We start from the raw sequence: 21955 nt of genomic DNA on the forward strand, positions 1-21955 counted from the left end.
CTAAAAGAGAATTGCTTTGGGGGCAGAAAGTGTTAAATAGAAAATATGCTGAGGTGTTTACCCCAATAGATATTCGTTTGAGTGCATTTATAGTCTGTGTGTGTGTGTGTAATCCATACCATCCCTGCAGAGGGTTGTATTTAGTGTGAAGGAGTGTTAAACCTATGCAGAAAGCATTCTCCATCAGTTAGTGTTGCTCAGGCTGTTCAGTTTCACCTCCTGACACCACCACAGCAGCAGAAAGCATTTTCATCAACGTGGATGGTGATCATGGCTTATTGAGTGTGACAGGTGGATTTAGAGCTGTCTGTCAAGATGGGTTAATGGTGACAGCAATGTGAGCTGACACCGGGCTGTGGTCATTAGGTTAGGGACACACACAAACGCACACACACACCAATGAATTTCCCCAGTGTGGAATTAAAACCATATATACCCATCTATTTACTCCAGCAGTGACTCTTTGTAGAGGCTCTTTGCGTGTGCAGGAACAATAGTTTTTAAAAAATACTGTATCCGTTTACAAAACCTTTCTGTTTTAAGGTAAAGACCCTGCAGTGTCTGGTAAAACACCAACAATCTTTTTGAGTTCACATCTGGTGACAGAAGACCCCTCCTTTAAACAGACAGAGCTTTTATTTTGGAAGACCCAGGGAATGATGAGAGAGAAAGAAGAGCGTGATAAGATGGCAAGCTGCAGGAGAGAGCAGACACTGCCTGTAATCCCTGACCTATTTAATGACAACACATTTTGCATTTTGATTCCTCTAGCAGCAAATTATATATTTGCGCCTTTTTATTTCTGTTATTTTAGTTTTCATTTCAAATAACTTTAAAAAAGTCTACCGTTCAAATTTGTGTTACAGCTCTGTTCTCCAAATGTTTCGAATTCCTTTCAGTGCATTCGCTGTAATAGATTTTCTTCCACCACATGTGGAAGTTGTTTGCTCTGAAACTGCTGAGGTAGTTGGTTATGCAGATGGCAGATTTAAACACTTGGCCTTTGCAGACCTTAACACAGACTCCCATAGTTAGTGCTCTGTGTGTGTCTGTGCATGTGTGCCTGTTTGAAAGGAGCCATGTCTTATTAACTGAGGCCTCATTGATTTAACCCAATCAACACACAGCAGAGCACATGAGTAACTGTGTATGTGTCTGTGGTGTGAGTGACACAAGGAGAGAGTCTGTGTTTCCTCATGGCCTACACCGGTTTCAATAAGCATTATGTGGAGCGCAGAACAGCATCAAACGGGTGAATGTTTGTGGAATTTCTGGCTCAGGTCCGTCCCCCTGCTTCATTGCAAGCAATAGCATGGTTTTATTAAAATCCTCTTTTTCATAAAATATGGTTTCTCGGATAAGTGTAGCTCTTAGCCTTTTGCTAGGCTTGTTCATCAAGTCACCTTTTCATTTATAAAACACTGAACCCTTGTCATTTGGTATATCCTTTAAATTTGTATAAGGGAAAGCACCTCACATTGTATAAGTTGTGTGTTGAGTACAAGTCTCTGCTGCTGATATGAGTGATCCGATAGTGATGAAATCCAAAGGAAATATTCAAGTGAACTGAAGCTGGGCACTCTGAGCTTGTCTTGAGAGCTGCTTACATCATCTAAAAATGTACTTTTTGCTGTGTTTGGATGGTAAAATATCTCATTTTTAATGGACGTTTTAGATTACAATGTGCTTTTACAAATTAGTCTGACATTGTTTGATGTATCCTTTTCTTTGATAGCAGTCAGGTGGCTAAAAGTTTTTTTTTTCCTAGACTGGAAAAAGCCAGATTACATATTCAGATGGTTCTATAAAACAGTCACAGGCCATTCCATCACTTCAAATGCTCGCCCCGTTCATAGAAGCTTGTAGAAACATGGTGATTTGAATAATTTCCAAATATGAAAACTCTACTAATCCACAGTTGGCTTCACTACAGCCGCTTGTAAGCTTTAGAATTAAGTTTGGGCAGTTTGCTTTCAATCATGCTGCAAATTGTTAAAATACCTGAACAAGAAATCCAGTTTTGATTTGTTCTTGGCACAGTGCACAGAGTGCATCTGAACTTCATGAACATACACTGACAATAGTGATTCCAATGTCCATAAAGCATAACAGGACAGTCTTTGCTGACCAGCTGGACATTGTCCACAAAGACACGCTGATGCTTTTTGGGCATTTTATGGCTTCCACACAGAAACTGCTCTTTGTGTCTGTGTTGCTTCCTCATAGGATGTGGCTGTGCAGTACTTGAATACAACATTGCCTTTATTTGAATGAGTGCTATCAGAGCGATTTAAAAAAGAGGAAGTACTGAAGCCGAGGAAGACAGGATCAGTGAGAGTTCAGGTGCGAGTCTTTTAGGTAGGACGTAGCCTGCGACATGGATAAAGTTAACTGAAAGGGATTTTTTTTTTCTCTAGTCAGGCAACACTTATGGCTTTCTTCTTTGAGGCAGTGTGTGCTGTTCGTTCTCTCTTCTCCAGTGATGGCGAGTTAGGTGAGAATTTGAGTGTGCTCTTTACTCTGTGTGTAAAAATGTGGAAATGTTTACACCCACATACATGTTCTCTGCAGCGGTGTGGCGGTGTGTTGGGCTGATTTCTAACTCTGCTCTTTCTCCCCTACAGTCCTTGACCCCAAAGCTACCTCCTATTTAATCACATGACATTTAGAGTTTGTCCCCATTTTAATCCTCTAAAATATTGGTGCATGCACGTGTGGGGACCTCCCTATTGAGCAGTTAAAAACAGGTTAGGGCTGATGAATCCTCTTTACTGAAAAATTGCTTTTCGTGTGTTTGTTTACCATGCACGGGGATTATCAGGATGCATTAGCTGACTGAGGTAGCCCACATGTTAGATTTTCAGAATGTGTGCAGATAATCATGTGCACGTGCGGACCTGCTTCTGATTTGCGCACATTCAAACATTGTGAGCAGCGTTTCCAGCACCAGCTCCAGATTCTTGGACATCATCATCTGGGCAAATTAAACTTACATTTAAGTCAGAATATTATTTGCATTTACACTGTGTGCTATCTTTGCTTTACACTGTTTCCCTTTGTGCTGTAATCTACAGCTTTCAGAGAAATTCCCCCACGTTAGTCACGACGTACTGTGATCAGCACTGGCTGTGCGAGACATGTTACGATGAAGGACCTGTATTGTGAACTTTGCAGTATACAAACAGTTATATGAATATTCAAATCAGAAAACAACGACTGTAAATATCATGGTGTGATAAAAGTCTGTCTGTCTTCTGTACAGATATGGAAATGTAGCTTTGGCAGTTTAGAGTAAGAACTCTGTAAACTGTAGAAATGACTTATACTGAATGTTTGTCTAATGGTAAATTTGAACTTCCTATGTGGAAGTAATGATTAAATCTTCTTTTTTCAGTTTAGTTCATTGTCTTTTACTTTGTTTGTCTGTGTTCATTTTGGCAAAAGGTCGTCATGGAGACAACTTCTATCTACCACAAAGGTATTTTTAGGTAATTTGGCAAGTGTTTATATTTCTCAATGTGGACAGATTTTACCAAAGTAACAGCACTGCAATAATGAAAGATACAGGTATACATGGCTAGCATGAGAACACTAGGTGTGGTGCGGTGACTCATTAGCTTTGTGGTTTGTGTGCTCTCATTGCAGCTGGTGCTCTAGTAGTTATCAGTGTGTCCAGCATGTCCCCACAGGGCTAACTTATGGTCAGTGTCACCACTGACGTGGTGTTTTCTGCTAACGTATGGCTGTGCACAACCTTTATTTATGTTTCCTTAATGTCCTCAATTATGTGTATTGCATCTTGGTCTGATCTCATCAGTGAAAGGCAAAGCAACAGCAGCGAAGCGCAAGAGACGTGTTCACAATAGCCTTTTCTTTTCTTTCTGTGTTCTGCATTAATGTGGCTAATCACAGATAACGAGTACAAATATTGACCACTCACAGTGAATTGCTCTGAGTGATTCACACAAACACCAGTTGGTTCTAATGGCACACATTAGCTTAGCGCACGTCGTGTTCACCATTATCAGATAAACAAATGTGTGTCAGCTCAGGCAACTGTAAGTAAGCACAGAAGTGCACGGAGCCAAACGGAGCAGAGTTGACTGTGAGCCCACTGGCTGTGCTTTGTCTCCACTGCTCCAGCTCTGCTCTCTCTAATCGACTGGCTCTCTGCTTGGCACAGCCGGGAATATATTTGTGAATGGTTACTTCTGCATGTTGATGTTTCTGCAAATAGACGTGAGTCACGGGCAACTTCTTTTTAAAAAGAGGAGGAAACCTCTGTGCTTGTCTAGACTCAAGTATTTTTGTTGAGTTATCCATCCGTCCTTCCAACTCGCAGTTAAGCTTCAAAACACCAGCCGTAAGCTGGGAGGAAATTTGAGGATTTGCACATTGTTGAGTGCTTTAGCACTGGCTAAGTGTCTTGGGAGTTCCCTGTATTTTTTTTCTTACATACACTCACGCAATTTAAGCAGATTAGCGAAAACGAGCCGGACAGCAGGCCAGAAGGTGTTCAGAGGAGTCAGAGAGAGAGAAGAGATGGAAAGACTGAGAAAAGAAAACCGAATGCATGCACAGGTGCATATTGGAAGAGCCGATCTTTTCTATGGCACGATCACAGCGCAGTTGGAGTTGGACAAATGAGTTTACATCAGTGTTTTTAACTGCCTTCTTCACACTAATCACCATAATGCACTCTTGTCATCTAGCAGCACTTCGCATAATCAGTACTTGCTTCACTGAGTCAGCAAAGACCCACGTGCACCATTTACAAGCAACCCATATGGTAACTGTGACTCTCCATGGTCCACACACAAGCTAACAGATGGGTGGGGAGGGATTGGGAGTTGATTGACATGTCCAGTGATAGTGTGCATGTGTTCCCAGTGGGGATAGATCCCTGCTTTTATTTTTCAATTAGTTCTTGTCCAAAACTTGTTAGAGTTTTCTATCCTTTACGCACTGGTACAAACACACACATGCCCTCTCAAGCACATGAACACAGTAATAATCAAATGTTGTTGTCTTCTCACTGCACATTATATGTAGGCAGACAGGGACAGCTTCACAAGCTACAAGCTACAAGCTTCCTCCTCCTATTCCGAGTTCCTTAAAGATGCTTCACTGTATCAGAAAGCTAAATAGAACAACATCCTGGAAAATGTAACTCGATAATTACTTGCCTCTCTTTTAGTTTTGCATATGTGTCGTACTTTGTAGTTTATCATCCACAGCAACAGTCCACATCTCTCTTTTCTTCTACAGGATCTGACACTGGCTTTTTATATCTCCTCCTTTTTGTTATTCCACTGTTTTCTTGACCAGTGCTCCTTTGAAGGCAGGACAGGAGTCATTTCAGTGTCATTGTCGTTTCTTTCTACTGGAGCTGTCACTGCTACTCGGGCCTGAACACGAGCGTTGTCACAGGACATGGTTTTTGACCTCAATACTCCCACAATATGAAATAAGACTGCAGTATCACAAATACAAGAATGAAACTAGCAAACCAAAATAGAATTATAATCTAATCACAGATGGTTAGTCCAAAATGCATTAGCATCTATAATAGTAGTTGTTTTTATTTTTTAATTTATTAACCTTGGCTTGTTTGAATATTTCTTCTTCTTCTTTTTCATTACATTTATAAGATGAATCTATATATTGCTCTTGAAATGTATTTATTAAATTGCCGTGCTGGTTGGAAAAACGACTCTCCTGACCTGATCCACAGGTCGTTGTCATTGTGGCGTTTCAAACAAGTGTTGGCAACAGTGAAGCTGCAGTGCAAAAACACTTAATTAAAATAATTAGATGGCTAATATGGGTTGAGAATAACTTGGCTCTGGCTTTTAAAATGTAAACCATAGTTTTTTTATGTCTCTGCCCTGGTGACACTCATGGCCAGGGGCAATTTGTTTTTGGGTTTCCTGGAAATCTTGAGTGGATTTGTCTAAATCTGGGACAAAGACTCACTTGCACACAATAATGTACTCATTAGATTTTGGGAGTCAAAGTTGAAGATCTATTAAAACAACAAAATGTCTGTTTAATGGCAGTACAAAGAGGGTTATACTGTACATACACGACAACCTAAATATGGTCAGATGTGTACCAGACCACCTCAGCAAGTGCTTTGAATAATTTGATCACTGATGATCTTTAATGTTTCTTGCACTAAATACACCATAACTTAAGAATTCATACAGTAATTGTGACAACATTTTATAACAATATCTTGCCAAATAAAATATGAATGTTGACTTTTTACATTCATAGGGTAACACAGTGGTCAGCTTCACCCACACATCATGCTTTGGAAAAGCTTTCTTCTGGCATTTATTCATATAACCCCTCAACTCAAGGTTATGTAGCAGAATGGAGAACTGAATGCTGTATTGAGGAAGTGTTGGGCTGTTCCAAGTGGTGATGAAAACAGTGGAATGATTGCTTTGTTCTTTGGGGTGATTTGCTGATCAGTATATTTGTCTTTTTCTGTGTCCTGTCCTCCAGACTTTAACTATAACACAGATGGATACGAGGGGGACGCAGGAGAGGACGGCAAGTCCCAGGATGGCTCAGAAACGCTGCCCTTTATAGATGAATCGCCCACCATGTCACCCCAGCTCTGCGCGCCCCAAGGGCCAGATGGAGAAACAGTGTTGCCCACACCTCTGCTGGCTGGGGTAAGAACCCCACACACACACACACACACACACACACACACACACACACACACACACACACACACACACACACACACACACACAAACTTATTTATTTTAGATTAAAATAGATCAGCCATGATTTGATTATCAAATGTACTTGTTTACGGTGTTGGTGTTGTTTACTTGTTGTTTGCTGCTGTAACTGGCAGCACAGGGTTGCTGGGAAGTCCAAAGTTATCAATAATCGACTTTTCTATCTAGATTTTGAGATGAAATCACAAACAAGTAAAAAAATCTGGCCAGAGCCACAGTAGCTGTCCTGAAGTGACTCGCCCAGCAGTGTGGTACACAGTCTGGCTTTGCAGAGCACTTTGCAGTGTAAGGAGTGTAAAGAGGATTGGCGATACAATCTTTGTTAATAATGCCAAGAGAAATTTGCTCAGTTCATGTTCAGAGTTCAGCATAACTGACATAAACCTGGTGAGGACTGCTACAATATAGTATCAGAATGAAGCACTGCAAGCCTGGCACAGGAAAACGGTGATCCTGATGAATATCCGAGGAGAGAGTTTCTGAAGACTGAAAGTGTTAATGCAACCAAACAGTTGTCAGAAGAATGACACAAAATCTCTCCAGGAATGTGTGTAACACAGGTTTCCACAGTGCAGAGGAGGCTGCCAAATTAAAAATAAAAGCCTTGCATGTCGGTATTTATAGATGATCAATTCCTATTGTGGAGTCTATTAAGTGATTTAACTTTACAGGAGAACAATTGTTGTGCAACTAGGAAGTAATATTTGAGAATTCATCCAATTTTAGTAATTGAAATTATTGACAGAAGGGAGCAGTTAGGGCATGTCGTGGTGGTTAGTACTGTTACCTCACGGCACAAAGGTTTTTAGTGCTCCCGTGTCTGCACACACATCCATGGGTTAGCTAAACTGGCCATATGTGTGAATGTGAGCATGAATGGTTGTCTGTCTCTGTGACAGACTGGCGACTTGTCCAGGATGTACCCTGCCTCTTGCCCAGTGACAGCTGGGATGATGACCTGTGAGGGGTGATGGTGTAGGCTCCAGCTGCCCTACAACCCTGAATTTAATACGTGGAAGAAAATGAATGGACTAGCATGGTTTTGGATAAATATTAAAAATAAAATGCTGAAGAAAAGATCATTCACCACACGACCCAGTAAACATAACTGGATATATAAAAATATTGGACACAGTTTAAATGAAGTGTTCATTTGTGGCTCTTGCATTCTGAACTGTAAGATAATATGAGGTTTTCAGCCATTCAGCCAGGTTTTTCTCTTGGTATTAATGGTTGGAGTTTCACCCGAAACAATTATACTTTAAGACGTGAGCTGCCAGTTCTCTTTCTGATATTAGCCACAGATATTGACCCAGTGTACATTTTGCCACAGGAGCTCCCTGAAGCGCACTTCAGGATGTGTATTCACATCAGTTGGAAATGACCACTGACCCAGATGGGGTACGACAGCAACCGTCTGCTAGCTTGAATATAAATGGAATACACTGGAGTGCTGTTTGGCAGCACTTCAGTGTATTCTATACTCGAAGCAGAGTCTGGGGAGGAGGGGGACGACTCGGCGGTGAAGCCACTGATATAGTTAGACAGGCATTTGGGTTGGGTCAGATTTTCCCTCAGTTCACGAAGGCTCTAGATGCTGTAGGGCCGTCCTGGCTGACACATCTCTGCAATGTATGCGTGGACTAGTTCCGGGTGGGTGGGAAGCTGACCAAGGGCTGTCTTTTAACACTAGTTCTGTTGATGGTGTTTATAGACAGAATATCTAGCCAGAGGTGGAGGGTCTCTTCTGTGATGGCCTCAGGATTTCACATTTACTGTTTGCAAAGGATCTGGGACAAGTTACTGTCCCAGGTGGAGGAGTTTAAGTATCTTGGGGTTTTGTTCATGAGTAAGGGGAGAGTGGAACATGAGATTGACTGATGGATTGGGCTGGTGTCCACTGCGATGTGGTCACTGTACCAGTCTGCTGTGGTAAAGACGGAGCTGAGCATGAAAGTGAAGCTGTCGATTTACTGGTCAATCTACGTTCCTGCCCTCGCCTGTGGTCATGATCTCTAAGTAGTGACTGAAAGAATGAGGTCTTGGATACAAGCAGCAGAAATGAGATTCCTGTTTCCCAGTTGAGGCAGGTCGGGCATCTAGGAAGCCTTCTAGACCAGCGGTCCCCAACCCCCGGGCCTTGGACCGGTGCCGGTCCGTGAGTCGTTTGGTACCGGGCCGTGAGAGTTGAGGCTCAGGTGTGAAATGTATAGTTTTCAGGGTTTTTATCGGTTTTCAGCGTTATTTTGTTATCGTTTTTATCGTTAACTCGGTTTTCCTGGGTCTTTTCACGTGCGTTATGAATAAATCTTATTTTTTTCGGTACCGGTACTAGTTTTATTTTGTTGTATTTATCCGCGACACATTAAAGGCCGGTCCGTGAGAATAATGTCGGGCATAAACCGGTCCGTGGCGCAAAAACGGTTGGGGACCGCTGTTCTAGACTCCTCCTAGGCGAGGTATTCTGTGCATACCTCACCTAGGAAAGAGGAGGCCCTGGCCAAGACAAAGGACTCACTGGTGAGATTGTGTCTCTTGGCTGGCTTAGAAATTCTCAGTGTCTCTCCCCCCCCCCCCCCCCGACTGAGCTGGCGGAGGTGGTGGGGGTGAGGGAAGTCTAAGCAATCTGTTGAAAATTTTTCCTGTTTACCTACAGTGTATAATTTGGAACAGGAATGCTGTAGGTGACAGTCTTTCCTGTGTTTTTTTTTTTCCAAATTATCTGCTGCTGGAAATATGAAACACTTGGTGTTTTCAGTGGATTTTCACACTTAAGTCTGACAAATCGCTCAGAACAGCTGATGTGAACGCTCTCCTGATGCTTTCAGAATTCAGAATATTTTCTGAATGTGTTCATCGTCATGTTTCAGGGCTTGTAGTCCCGTCACACTCCCCCCCCCCCCCTTTTATGCCTCCTGGCTATGTGTGTTTGGATGACTGTCACTCGGTGCCCACTTAAAAGAATGTGACTGTGTGAAGGGGCGTAGCCCACGGAGGCTCAGCGGGAGCCGAGTTGACCCTGACCTGAACTGACCTTCTCACAGACACAGAGAAAAAAAAAAGCTGGTAGGATTTCATTCACATGTCAGCAGCCTTTTTATCCACTGAAAAACAAAATACTCAATGACAACAGCATTGCTTTACATCTTTAGATCAATATGTTGTTTTTAAATTCATACAGAACACAAATGATCGTATATTCTTTCTGTATTAATGTATAAATTACCACAGCCGGATTGTCTCGTCCTTCCACTCGCTTTACCGTCCCCTTTGAAGTCTGCCTGCTCTGTCTTACATTCGATCCAAGCAATATCACTGCACTATCCATGCATGAACACAGTATTGTAAATAAACAGTGGTCTTGTTAGGCTTCAATGGAGCTGATTGATGAATTATTCAGCTGTATTAATTGTGAGTGACTCTGAGCTAGGGCAGCTCATGTAAATGAAGATGTGTCTCCATCTAGTGGCTAGCTGGGATAAGAACAGAAAAATGGTTTGAGTGTTTAAAATATAAGAAATAGGAAATGAATTGTTCATAGTGCTGGTACATTAATGATTTCAGCCACAGAGGATCCTCAGTAAGATACTGTTGTTTTCTTTTTAGTTCTTCCCTGATCATCGTCTCTGCTAGGATGAGATTACTCAGCGTAGACAAGCTCAGCTGTTTTCTGTGTACAGTTGTATGTTAAAGTTTTGTATAAAGTAGCTTTTCAGTGATGAGTTATGATAAGCTTATTATTATTATTATTATTAATAATAATAATAATCAGAGGACTTAATTCGTTTTTCTATGGTGATGTGCAAAATTCTTGAGCAATCCTTGTTTCCTTATGTTTTTCTCCATTGCTTGCTTCTTGACGGGTTTTTTTAACTTGTGAATCATTCAAGCATAAATACAACACTTATTCACCGAATGAGTTAGTAGTGACAAAGAGCCAGGTTTAAATTGTATCTTTACTTAATAGCCTGTGGCAGAAACACATCAATTGTTCCCATTTCTTTAGTTGAATCTGTGAAATTGGCAAAGGCAGCATAGTTTGCAGTGTCCCTAAAATAAAATTGAGGAAACTTGACAAGCGGCGGAACAAAGAAGACGTGGCAGACCTAAAACTATATTTGTAGGAGAGGAACAGTAACTGAAAGTCATGTTCTTAAGAAACAGGAAAAAATCAAGCAGTGGCAAAGGCCTGACACAGGACCTGAGAGATGAATGCAGTCCTTCAGTTGATCCATCTACTGTTTATTGAAGCCTCATCAGAAGTAATGGAGGATGTCGACAAGCTGTTGTTAAGGAAGGGAAATTAAGGATGGTTTAATTTATGCCACATTACGCACGAACAAATCAATAACAACAGGTCGTTTTTGAGTGATGAATCCAAATTGAAATCATTGTTTATATGCACAGTGGAGGTCAGGAGTGTCTGCAGCCATCTTTAAAACATTTTTTATTTCACATCTGTGTATTCACACTTTTCAGCACCTGAATGAATTTGAGGAGCTGCTGTGAAAGCTTACTTGTTAAGAAGTCACTTGTGATGCTGCTGCTGCTAAAAGATTTTGTGGCTCTTATGCTCTTATGTTCTCTTTCCGCTGAGTTTGCAGAGACCTTTCATCTGCTAAAGTGAGAGGGCTGACGGCTCCATGTGTTCAACACGACTAAAGTTAAATACTGAACTTAAATATTTTTTTTGTTTTATTTTTTTTTGTATTACGCTCTAAAATCATACTTTTCCTTCAGAAGACAAGATCAGGACAGATTGTGCTTTGACCTCGAAATAAATACAAATATACATTAAGGAGGAGGTTCATAGAGCAGTTGGGGGTGTCCCTTCCTCTAAAATGACAAGTCAAGGTCAGGAACGGGGTGAAAGGGCATGGGAAGTGAATTGTATTCATTCATAAATATGCAGCAACTTAAACTTGGATGTTTGCGTGCAGATTACTTATATTTTTGGTTTCATTTTATTTCCAGTAACCACAGTTATTGATTTTCTGTCTTTGTCTTGCTGCACACGTTTTTTTTCCTTCTTTTTTTAGTGTATCATTTCTGTGCTTTGCCTTTGAAGCTGCTATAACTGTGTGCCCAGCGATCTATGTGACCTGTAATTGGAATCAGCCTCGCTTGCAGCACATTAGCTGGCCCTGGCTCAACGTCCAAGGCTTTCAGCAGATCAATAAAGAGACAATGGACAGAAAGAAAGGGAGAGAAATCAACCCTGTAGCGTGCGCTGATGAGAGTGAGAGAGCGAGACTGTTTGTGTGATGAGGAAGTGGCTTTTTGCCCCGAAGAGAACGGAAGAAAGAAATAAGGGACAAGAGAAGACTGACTTTCCCAGCGTAGCCCTAACAGAAAGAGACTGTAGCCATCAAGGAAGTGGCTGGATAGCATTTGTGGGGAGGGGAGGGGCGGCTGTAGAGGGAGGGCAGACCTCATCGACTGAGGTGGAACAGTGGCCACACACACACAAAGACAGACACACACACACACATATATAGAGCACACACAAACACCAGGAAGCCCAGCAGAGGAAGGGGGTGGGGTTGAGTAGGCGGGGTCCTCTCTCTTTCTGTCTTTCGGTGTCCAGACGACTTGATCTAAAGGGAAAACACTGATGTGTCCAGGCAGGCCCCGTAGAAGGAGATAGGAGGCAGAAAAGAGGAGAGAAGGAGGTGAAAGAAAGGAAAGGAAAGACAGAACCATGGAGGACGAAGAGGAGGAGGTGCTGTGCTATTTGGACAGGGTTCTGGAGGAGGAGGAGGAGGAGGAGTCTGAATATGGAGATGGGGAGCTGGAGCCCATCACTACGACACATAGGCAGTTCAAGGTGAGGCATGAGCTGGAGAGGAGCTGGATGCAGAGGAAAAAGAGCGCGCGCAGACACACATACAAACACACACACGAACATACACATGCGTACACACTTTTGCAATACTGCCTTTCAAAATGGAAAATCCCAGTCAGTGTATTGGTGTGTTTGTGGCGTGACGTGTGCTTCTTCTCAGAGCCATCTGTGCTGCAAAAGTGTGTGTGTGTGTGTGTGTGTGTAAGAGTGTGAGAGTGACAGCCATTGGTGTGTCAGCATGGCCCGATGAGGCAGTGACTCTGCAGCGCATGTCTGTGCACGGTGCTGCTGCTTTTTAAAGCCGGCCGCTTTCTGTTTCTCATGCTAACTTCTGTGTTTGTGCGCCTCTGTGTGTACTCCTCCCTGCAGATGAACTGATAAAAAGCAGAGCTACTTTAAACTTTCTCTGCCCATTCAAGATATCAGCTCTTTTATCAGAGGGCAAAGGGCAACGCAGGAAAGCACGCAGTGTTTGTCTGTGTGAAAAGCCTAGTTGTGACTCACAGAGCAGGTTGCTGTGGGAAAAAAAAAGTCACCTCATGGATTCCTCGTCTTGCCCTCTCGCCACACAGTAGCTCTTTGTACACAGCAGAGGGAAAATATTCCTTTTTCCTGTCCTTTTTTCTTTTCCGTTGAGTTATCACTTATTTGTTACTTAAAAAAATGAACTGAATATTTCTGCAACGTTTTGGTTAGTCAAAAGGACAGGACACCTTTTGTAGGTTATGATGTCATATTTTAGACCTCAGCTATTCTGAGATATCATTTTAATAAGAACGCAGTGACTGGAGACACTCTCGGTGTTTAAAATAAATATTGACCAGCAGTAATTCACATCACATCAAAGATTTTTCTCTTAGTTTCAAGTGTGTCTCATTTCTGGCTTTAGTTTTGAGCTTTAGGTTCTTTTAAAAGAATACGAGCAAAGAGAAAGGCTCAGAGGATTAAACTAAACAGATTTCTGGCCACGTGCTGCATTAATCTCTCATATTAACGTAAATGCAAGTAAGTGTCAGTAAGGACTTCCCTGACAGTTTATTTAACCAACAGAAAATGATCAATAGAAATCATCCCTGCCTCTCGGACTGATTTACTTTACACTGTCACGGTTAGCTGAGGAAAAACTGCCAATGTGTGACAGGCCTCAAAATAGGCCCTTTGCAGTCATCACATCGCAAGTGTTTGTTATCTTTATAGTCTTCAGCATTCGTAATAGAGCAGCACGTGTAAACGGCATATACTATAACACATACGGTAAATACTGATGTGCAGTATAATTTCCTACCTTAGGGATAACATCAGTGTTGGAATGTGCATGTCAGCCATGATTGGGTTAAATGATGAGGTCATGCCTCCTTCCTCATCTGGGCAGTCCTGGAGTGCTGATATCATTGTAAGGACTTGGTGGAATTAATAATTAATCTCTGCTCTCACAGCTGTTCTTTGGCCTTCTTTAAGGCACACATGTCGTATTTAAATGCCAATTTCTGGAGTTTATCGGTATTTATCTCTTCAGTAAGGGAAAAATGTCAATACAGCAGTATACCTAACCAGCTACACTGATAAGGTATGCAACACAATTCAATTCAATTTTATTTATATAGCGCCAAATTACAACAACAGTCGCCTCAAGGCGCTTTATATTGTAAGGTAGACCCTACAATAATACATACAGAGAAGAAACCCAACAATCATATGACCCCTCTATGAGCAAGCACTTTGGCGACAGTGGGAAGGAAAAACTCCCTTTTAACAGGAAGAAACCTCCAGAAGAACCAGGCTCATGGAGGTGCGGCCATCTGCTGCGACCTGTTGGGGTGAGAGAAGAAAGACAGGATGAAGGACATGCTGTGGAAGAAAGCGAGAGATTAATAACAAGTGTGATTCAGCAGAGAGGTCTATTAACACATGTTGAGTGAGAAAGGTGACTGAAACGGAAAAACTCAATGCATCATGGGAGTCCCCCAGCAGTCTACACCTATTGCATCGTAACTAAGGCAGGATTCAGGGTCACCTGATCCAGCCCTGACTATATGCTTTAGCAAAAAGGAAAGTTTTAAGCCTAATCTTGAAAGTAGAGATAGTATCTGTCTCCAAAATTCAAACTGGAAGCTGGTTCCACAGAAGAGGGGCCTGAAAACTGAAGGCTCTCCCTCCCATTCTACTTTTAAATACTCTAGGAACAACAAGTAAGCCTGCAGTGCGAGAGCGACGTGCTCTAATGGGGTGATATGCTACTAAAAGGTTATTAAGATAAGATACAATGCAATATACCTTAGATAACTTAAAAGTAAAGAAAAATATCTTTAAAAAACATATTTTTAAAGTGAATAGATTTATCTTAATTGTTGCTTCTAAATGAATGATTCTGTGTGAGTGTGAACAGTTGTCTGCCTCTGTGACAGTCCAGTGACAGACTGGCAACCTGTCCAGGGTGTACCCTGCCTCTCGCCCTGTGTTAGCTGGGATAGGCTTCAGCCCCCCCGCATGGGCTACCCTAATTTGTCTTAGTGGAAGAGAATTGCTGGATGGATGGCTGAATATGAAATTAACATACAAAACAGAGCATATGTCCATACGCTAATCAAACTTGTCGCATACTTTTGCGAGTCTGGCGTCACTAAAACCACTGCTGTTGTTATGCTGCTGGCTAACCATATGAAACTCATGAACACCCCCCCCCCCCTTCTTTCTCATAGTACGTGTTCCGATCATTACTGGCGAACGCTGCTGAATTAAAGCAATTCGAAAGTGAAACTTTGAAACATTTTTCTGTTTGATACACCTGTGCACTCCACAGTCCAGTATACAAAACCATAATTCCTTTTCAAATATTTTTACTTCACCTACACAGATATTGTGACATTTTGATTGTCACGCAAGTATCATCTACCACAGAGTCACTGTATCACTATGCCATTGTTGTGTATTGCATTAGTATCAGGAGTAACTATACGATTCCCACTGGCCAAATCATAAAATGTGGAACAGGGCAGTCCTTTATGACGAAGGAACGGCCAAAAGTGAGAATAATGTGAAGAAAGATGAAGTCTTCTGTGATCATGTTGGAAGTCCCTCTTTTGAAACCTGGTAATTTTGCTCTAATTATGAGTTCCCACAAAATGTAAACAGTACACTATGAGTGTGCCTTGGTCTGTGTTTCTCAGACATCAATAGGATGTTGACTTCCCCGACGTTGACGTCAAAATGCAACAGTTGCCTGGAGTCATCACAAATAGTTTTACAGAGGAAATGAGGTACTTAGATGTTTTCATAAGATTTCTAATAGGTTGCGCATTCTTTTATGCTTACGACTGTTTGTATCAATCTTGTGTTTACCTGATGTGACTGTTCCACTGGCACCATTGCAGGAAATAGAGTCAGGGTGCTTTCATGTGCCGTTAGTCAGAAACGAGTCTCGATAACAGGATTTTTGGTGAATGTATGTGTTCTATATGTGTATGTAAGCGAATAAAAGCATATTACAGCCAGGTCTGTTTTATCCTGCAGGGAGACATCGAGAAAGGACTGGAGATGAAGAGACTGGTGCTGTCTGGATTCCTGGCCAGTGAGGAGATCTACATTAACCAGCTGGAGGCCCTGCTACTGGTGAGACACTCAGACAAAGACAGACAAGTAACAGAAACAATGTAACAAGGCTCATATAACCACGTGAACATTGGAGTGCTGCTGCTGCTGTAGGCATTGGTGTGAGCTGTGAGACTATCAGAACACTATTAGTGGTCGATGGCCACACTTAAAGCAGGACCACAGATGCTGCACTTTAATGCAACGCTAACCAACCACACTTCCTCATGCTAAGTCGCTATGTCTCACAACCTGCTGATCCGGCCGCATGTTCTACTTTGGCCAATATATAGTCAGATAGATGCTAAATTAAGATCTACAAATGCGCACAACAATTATTGTGGAAATTCACCAGGGCAAGACCCTCCCCCCCTCCACACGCACGCACGCACGCACGCACGCACGCTTCAATTAGTCAGTAAGAACAAATGATTGCACTAACACTTGCTGAAATCTGGTCAGGCTCTCAGTTCCTTCCCTTTGAGCTCTTGGTGACAACACAACGACTCATCTCGCAGATCCACCAATAAAAAGTTTGTTCCTCTCCTCCTCCACTTCCTCAGTCATTCAGAGGCGGTCTAAAACAGGCACTGGGGCCGTTTGTTTTTATGTCTTTTTTTCCCATGTCTTTCAGCAGAATAATACACTTGCTCCAAACAGAATAGTCACACTTTACTCTCTGGCTGCATCCCTGGAAACCCGGTGTTTCAAAATACTGGATTCTTTCAACATCAGACAGTTTAATAAGCTGGTCCGATCCCCCCTGCTGCCAGGTTTCATACACTGGCTCTTCACATTCTGAGAGAAATGTTTCTTTATCTGGAAATGTATCATAATCATATTCCACGTCTTCAGGGTATTTGAAACAATAACATTATTCTGAACTTCTTGACTGGATTTTTCTTTTTTTTACTCTAAGAATATTTGGTAGAGTTTGTAAATGTAATGATTTTATTTATTTGTTTGTTTTTGTAAGACAACCAAGTAACAAGACGATCCCAATCAATGTGGATGATTATGGTGATAAATTTGGAACAGTCTAGGAAGTAATTATCTTCCTGTACTGTGTTGGTTCATTTACACTTACTGGGAAGTAGATCACAAGAGAGTCTCTCTTTCCTATTTTCTTGATATAAACATGGGTTCATTAAAAATGTTTAAACATCACCTCAGCTGCTCCAGTTGATTTGATATATGATGACTATTATTTTCCACCAAGGAGATGAAATTTAGGACCACTAGTCTCCAAATACTTTCTGGTTAAATCTAATGAGGAATTTTCAGCCGACTGCTTTTGCCGTCTTACATAGACTAGGACAGACATATTGACTGTCGGTGCTTTTAAAAATAATCCAACCTGTCTCATGTGCTTTAATACAGTAGGAGGGTGACTCATGATTAGCCCTAGAGAGCTGACGTAAAAAGCCTTTCTGTTTGCACTGTAATTCAGAGCCATCGTCCCCACGCACGCCCAACATGACCAGTCTACACATCACTGTGATTAACTGAGTTGGCCTGCAATCTGCCCGAGTACAAACAACACAAAGGAGAAGACTGTCGCTCAGATTACATACTTATCACAGAGTGACGCATTTAGACGTTCCCTTTCTGGCACTGGTCCTAATAGGTCCTTTTTGTTGGCCTGATCAGATGTTAGGGATGATTTTAACACATTTTCTGTGTTCATCAATCTCATACTTTATATATGACTAATTTAGGCTAGAGTTTTGGCAGCCCCCCTTATTACCTGAGTCTCCTGTCTCTCCAGCCCATGCGACCCCTGAAAGCAACAGCCACAACCTCTCAGCCTGTCCTGACCATCCAGCAGGTAGAGACCATCTTCTACAAAATCCAGGACATCTTCGAGATCCACAAAGAGTTCTACGACGCCCTCCTACCCAGCATCCAGCAGTGGGACGAGAAGGTCACCGTGGGACATTTGTTCCAGAAGCTGGTGAGTCTGATGTGGGTGACACAAATGACAGTGTGCGGATCTTTTATTTCGCTCTCCGTCATTTGCAGGGTACATGTAAATGGCTGTTAAACGGAGAATTGTCAGGCTTCTCACTGTTTGTACTTTGTGAATCACTTGTCTTAATTAGACTCAGTGTGCGTAAGTGACTGACGCGTGCCCCCGCGACTGTGGCCTGGGCACATTAGCAGAAAAGTTGCAGCTTCTGAACTATCACGCTGTCATACTTGCAGTGGATTAAACAGGTGCTTTCAGTACATAATGGAACAGCGGCACTGTAACGTGCATGTAAATGTGCCTGTGTGTGGAATTAGACGGTTTCCAGGCCTCGGCTCGTCACTAAGTTGGTTAGAGCGGTGTAATGTCAGATTTGCAGTGGATAATGTGATTTGAAGAGACGCATAACACCGCGTATGTACGTATGCTGGACAATGTTTTCTTGGTGGAATAAAATTAATCTGTATATAAGGTGTGAAAAGGCTGAGGCACCCGTCAGTAATTATTTAGTTGGGTGGACCAGTTTTAATGTTTTGGGAACACAAGCTGTGGAGTGGCTGGTGTCATTGAAATATACACCTGCACAGTTTGTACCGATCCTTCATTGTGAGTGTACAGACAGGTGGTAACACTGTGGTTTGTAATTTTCCTTGACTGGAAACTCTGCGAGAGCACCAACTGTCTTTAGAAAAGCAGGAGCAGAAAGCTTTAAGTTTATTTTAGCTGCTGGTAACAACAGGGCTTTGCTCTAAGGCTGGGAGCCTTGGACACAAGAAGTCAACAAAACCAAGTATATACTGGAGCTAGAGCTGGGCGATAGAACGATAACGATATGTATCGCGATATAACTTTTACTCGATAGAGAAATTAAGCTATCGCGATAGACCTCGCCGCTCTTGTCCTCAAAAAAAAAAAAGGTCAGCCAATCCAAATTAAGTAGCACAGAGCCGAACCAATCACAGCCGCAGCGTCACGTCGCGTGACTTGTAACGTACAGCACAAGTGCCAAGCCGCATGTGTGTTTGTTTGGGAAGCAGCCAGCGGGTAATGGAGGAAATGAGTGTGCCGACTAGAAAAATCAACCGAGCGTGACCGAAGAGAAAACAGATAATGGTTCCAACGCCGGAGAGATTGTCGAACGGAAGAGCCATAGAAGTTCCGTAGTGTGAAGGTATTTCGGCTATTTCAAGTCTGACAAAAAACAGAGTAGCGTGCACTGTAAATTGTGCCGAAAGCAAGTCTGGAAATACAATGAACTGGTGCATGCGTCACACTGTGCGCCACGTTATTGTTTCGGTGAAATGAATTTCTACAATACTGTTAATTCTACTCTCTGCAGTGTTTAAATGCTTACATATACACACAGTTACTGTCCCTCCACACATACGACTCGGTTCTGCTTCTATGCCCCAGCTTTGTTTACTTTTTCCCACCGAGGCTTCTAGACTTCTGATTGGCCAACATTTCTGCACGGTTAGGAATCTAGCGCCACCTGCTGCTTTGGCATGTTCATAGCAGCGTTTTCCTTCATTTCTGCCTTTATGTGTGGACGGGATTATTTTTTAAAACGGAAACGGAAAATCTCCGTTTTCAAAAATACCCGTGTACGTGTGGACGTAGCCTCAGTCTCTGACTGGAAGCGCTAATTCGTCATTCGGCTTTTGTCAGACTAAAGTAACTGTTAAAACTGTTTGAAAAGCTCAGCTATACAACAAGGAGAGATTGAGAATTTCCTTTTAGTTCTCAGTTTATTTGATATTGACAAAAGTTAGTCAGTTTTGTCTGTTCTTCTGTAAAACAAACTAAGATTTATTTTTAGAATTAATATTTTGTTTCTAAGTGGAATTGACAATTTAGTCTGTTTCGTTTGTTCTATTTTGAAACTTAAACGCTTTAGCGGCTGCCTTTTGTGTAGTTTGCAATATTTGCCTTTATTTATCTGAAAAAGTCTCATGTTCCTTAAGTACATCTACCCTGTTGAACTTATTATGGGAAATAAATAATATAATAAATAAATAAAAACAAGCTGCTGATTATTTCACATTTTACTTGTGAGCAACGGCACATTTAAATCTTACAAATATAGTTATTTGGCTTATATCGTGATAGATATCGTTATCGCCTGAAATGAAAAAAACATATCGTGCTATGAAAAAATCTCATATCGCCCAGCTCTAACTGGAGCCTTCTTTTTAGTCCTGTTACTGTAATACGGCCTTATTTTAGACTGCGATCAGTCATTACGTATCAGCATCAGAGGTCAAGTTTTCTGAAAATCTATTGAAAACAAAGATGTGACATAAGGTTTTAAAAGTGGTACCATGGATGCAGCTGCTAAAAATCTTGGTCAAGTTTGAATCCCGGTGACCTTAATCTTAATGTCAGAGGTCAACTTTTCAGAAAATCACCTAGGATTTTTAAATTTATACCATCGGTGCATCTACTAGAAAGAGGTTAATTCATTAAGATCCGATGTGTGATTTAAGAGTTCCTTTAACGTTCTTGATCAGTGTATATATATATATGCGTTTATCACACTGTTGAATGTATGTGTTCACATACCAGCCCCTTTGGTTTCACACCACAGAAGTGAGAACGTCGTTTTCCTTATGTTTTCATGGTGTCATTTTGAGGAACCTGGTAAGGTCATTCTAATTAAAAACACAGCTCTTTAGGGAGTAGATCTCATTTTCAGTTTTGGTTTTCACGTACTTTTTGATGTAAGCAACTGTTATTCACCATGACTTAGTCAGACGTGTGAAACTCAGCGTTTGTTTGTGATGAAGAAAATGTTAAATAGACTTTAAGAGTTTTTACTTCGCCCATGTATAGGACATTTTTAAAGCTTGGATATTAATAATAATATTTCATTAACAGCTTGATGTTTATCTTTATGATTAAAACATTTGATGAAGCACTTTAATTAATAAGAGGAAATGATGAATATTCAGAGATGAAGTATGTTGGTGTTAGTGAAAGATTTAACAGGAGAGAAAATGAGCACAGTTTTGATACAGTTGTTTAAACTCCTATGAGTTTAAGTACTTCTATTCAACAGACCCCTCCTCACTGTGGACGGCCAGCGCTAAGCGGCACCTATTAGTGTAGTCATCAGCTCCCATCTGTGGTGTGTATTTGTGCGTACATGAATATGTCGTGTTTCAGCAAAACATTAGTCAGAGTGGCTGTGTGAGAGTGCAGATGGCAGTTTAATTAGCTGGTCTGCTCCCTGCTGCTCCTCGTCAGCAGTATGGGTGCCACTGGAGCAACAAGGACAGGCAGGGTTACAGAAAACAGGCCGAGACGGGGATAAAGACCTGCTTCAGGTCCAAGTTTGTTTTTCACTTTTCTCAGATGAGAGAAAGGCTTAGCTATAGCCTGTGTCTGCAAGGGATGCATTTGTCTGAGCGAATTATTATAGTCATAGTCGCTCTAGAGGCACAAAGTAGGAGAGGTTCAATTTACTGTGGATGTGGTGCTGATAAAAACAGTACCACAACTCCATCTTTTACACAGTAGTCACTATTAACTATGTATAGTGCAGCCACATAATAATGTTTTTAATCATATATTTGCTGATGGATTTTAGTAGCTGGTTATTTTCACAGCAACTGAAGCTTACTCAAATTCAGCACAGGCATTAAATATTGCAGCCAGGCTCAGTTGTAATAGCTTTAGAGAATTTAAATTAAGCCTAATCGAAATTTGAGCAAACCTGAAAAAAATACTAGCAAAGCTAGTTTCCCCATTATGTTGGGCGTTCACCCTCGTGTTTAACACCTCAGACAATAT

The 21955-nt window shown here is 41.6% G+C and overlaps 1 protein-coding gene across 3 annotated transcripts in view; it reads left to right on the top strand.

The window, feature by feature from the left end:
- abr (ABR activator of RhoGEF and GTPase) overlaps positions 1-21955 on the top strand; it is a 124075-nt gene that overhangs the window by 40189 nt on the left and 61931 nt on the right. For all 3 annotated transcript variants that reach the window (XM_085469842.1, XM_085469843.1, XM_085469844.1), the window contains exons 2-4: positions 6514-6686; positions 16117-16215; positions 17963-18148. In XM_085469842.1, the coding sequence (XP_085325968.1) occupies positions 6514-6686; positions 16117-16215; positions 17963-18148 (458 nt within the window). The remainder of the gene's footprint in view (positions 1-6513; positions 6687-16116; positions 16216-17962; positions 18149-21955) is intronic.

This window comes from Copadichromis virginalis, linkage group LG10 (genome assembly GCF_057382275.1).
Source record: "Copadichromis virginalis isolate Kocher_CV1m ecotype Utaka linkage group LG10, C_Virginalis_male_GT1.1, whole genome shotgun sequence".
In the NCBI taxonomy this organism is placed as follows: domain Eukaryota; kingdom Metazoa; phylum Chordata; class Actinopteri; order Cichliformes; family Cichlidae; genus Copadichromis; species Copadichromis virginalis.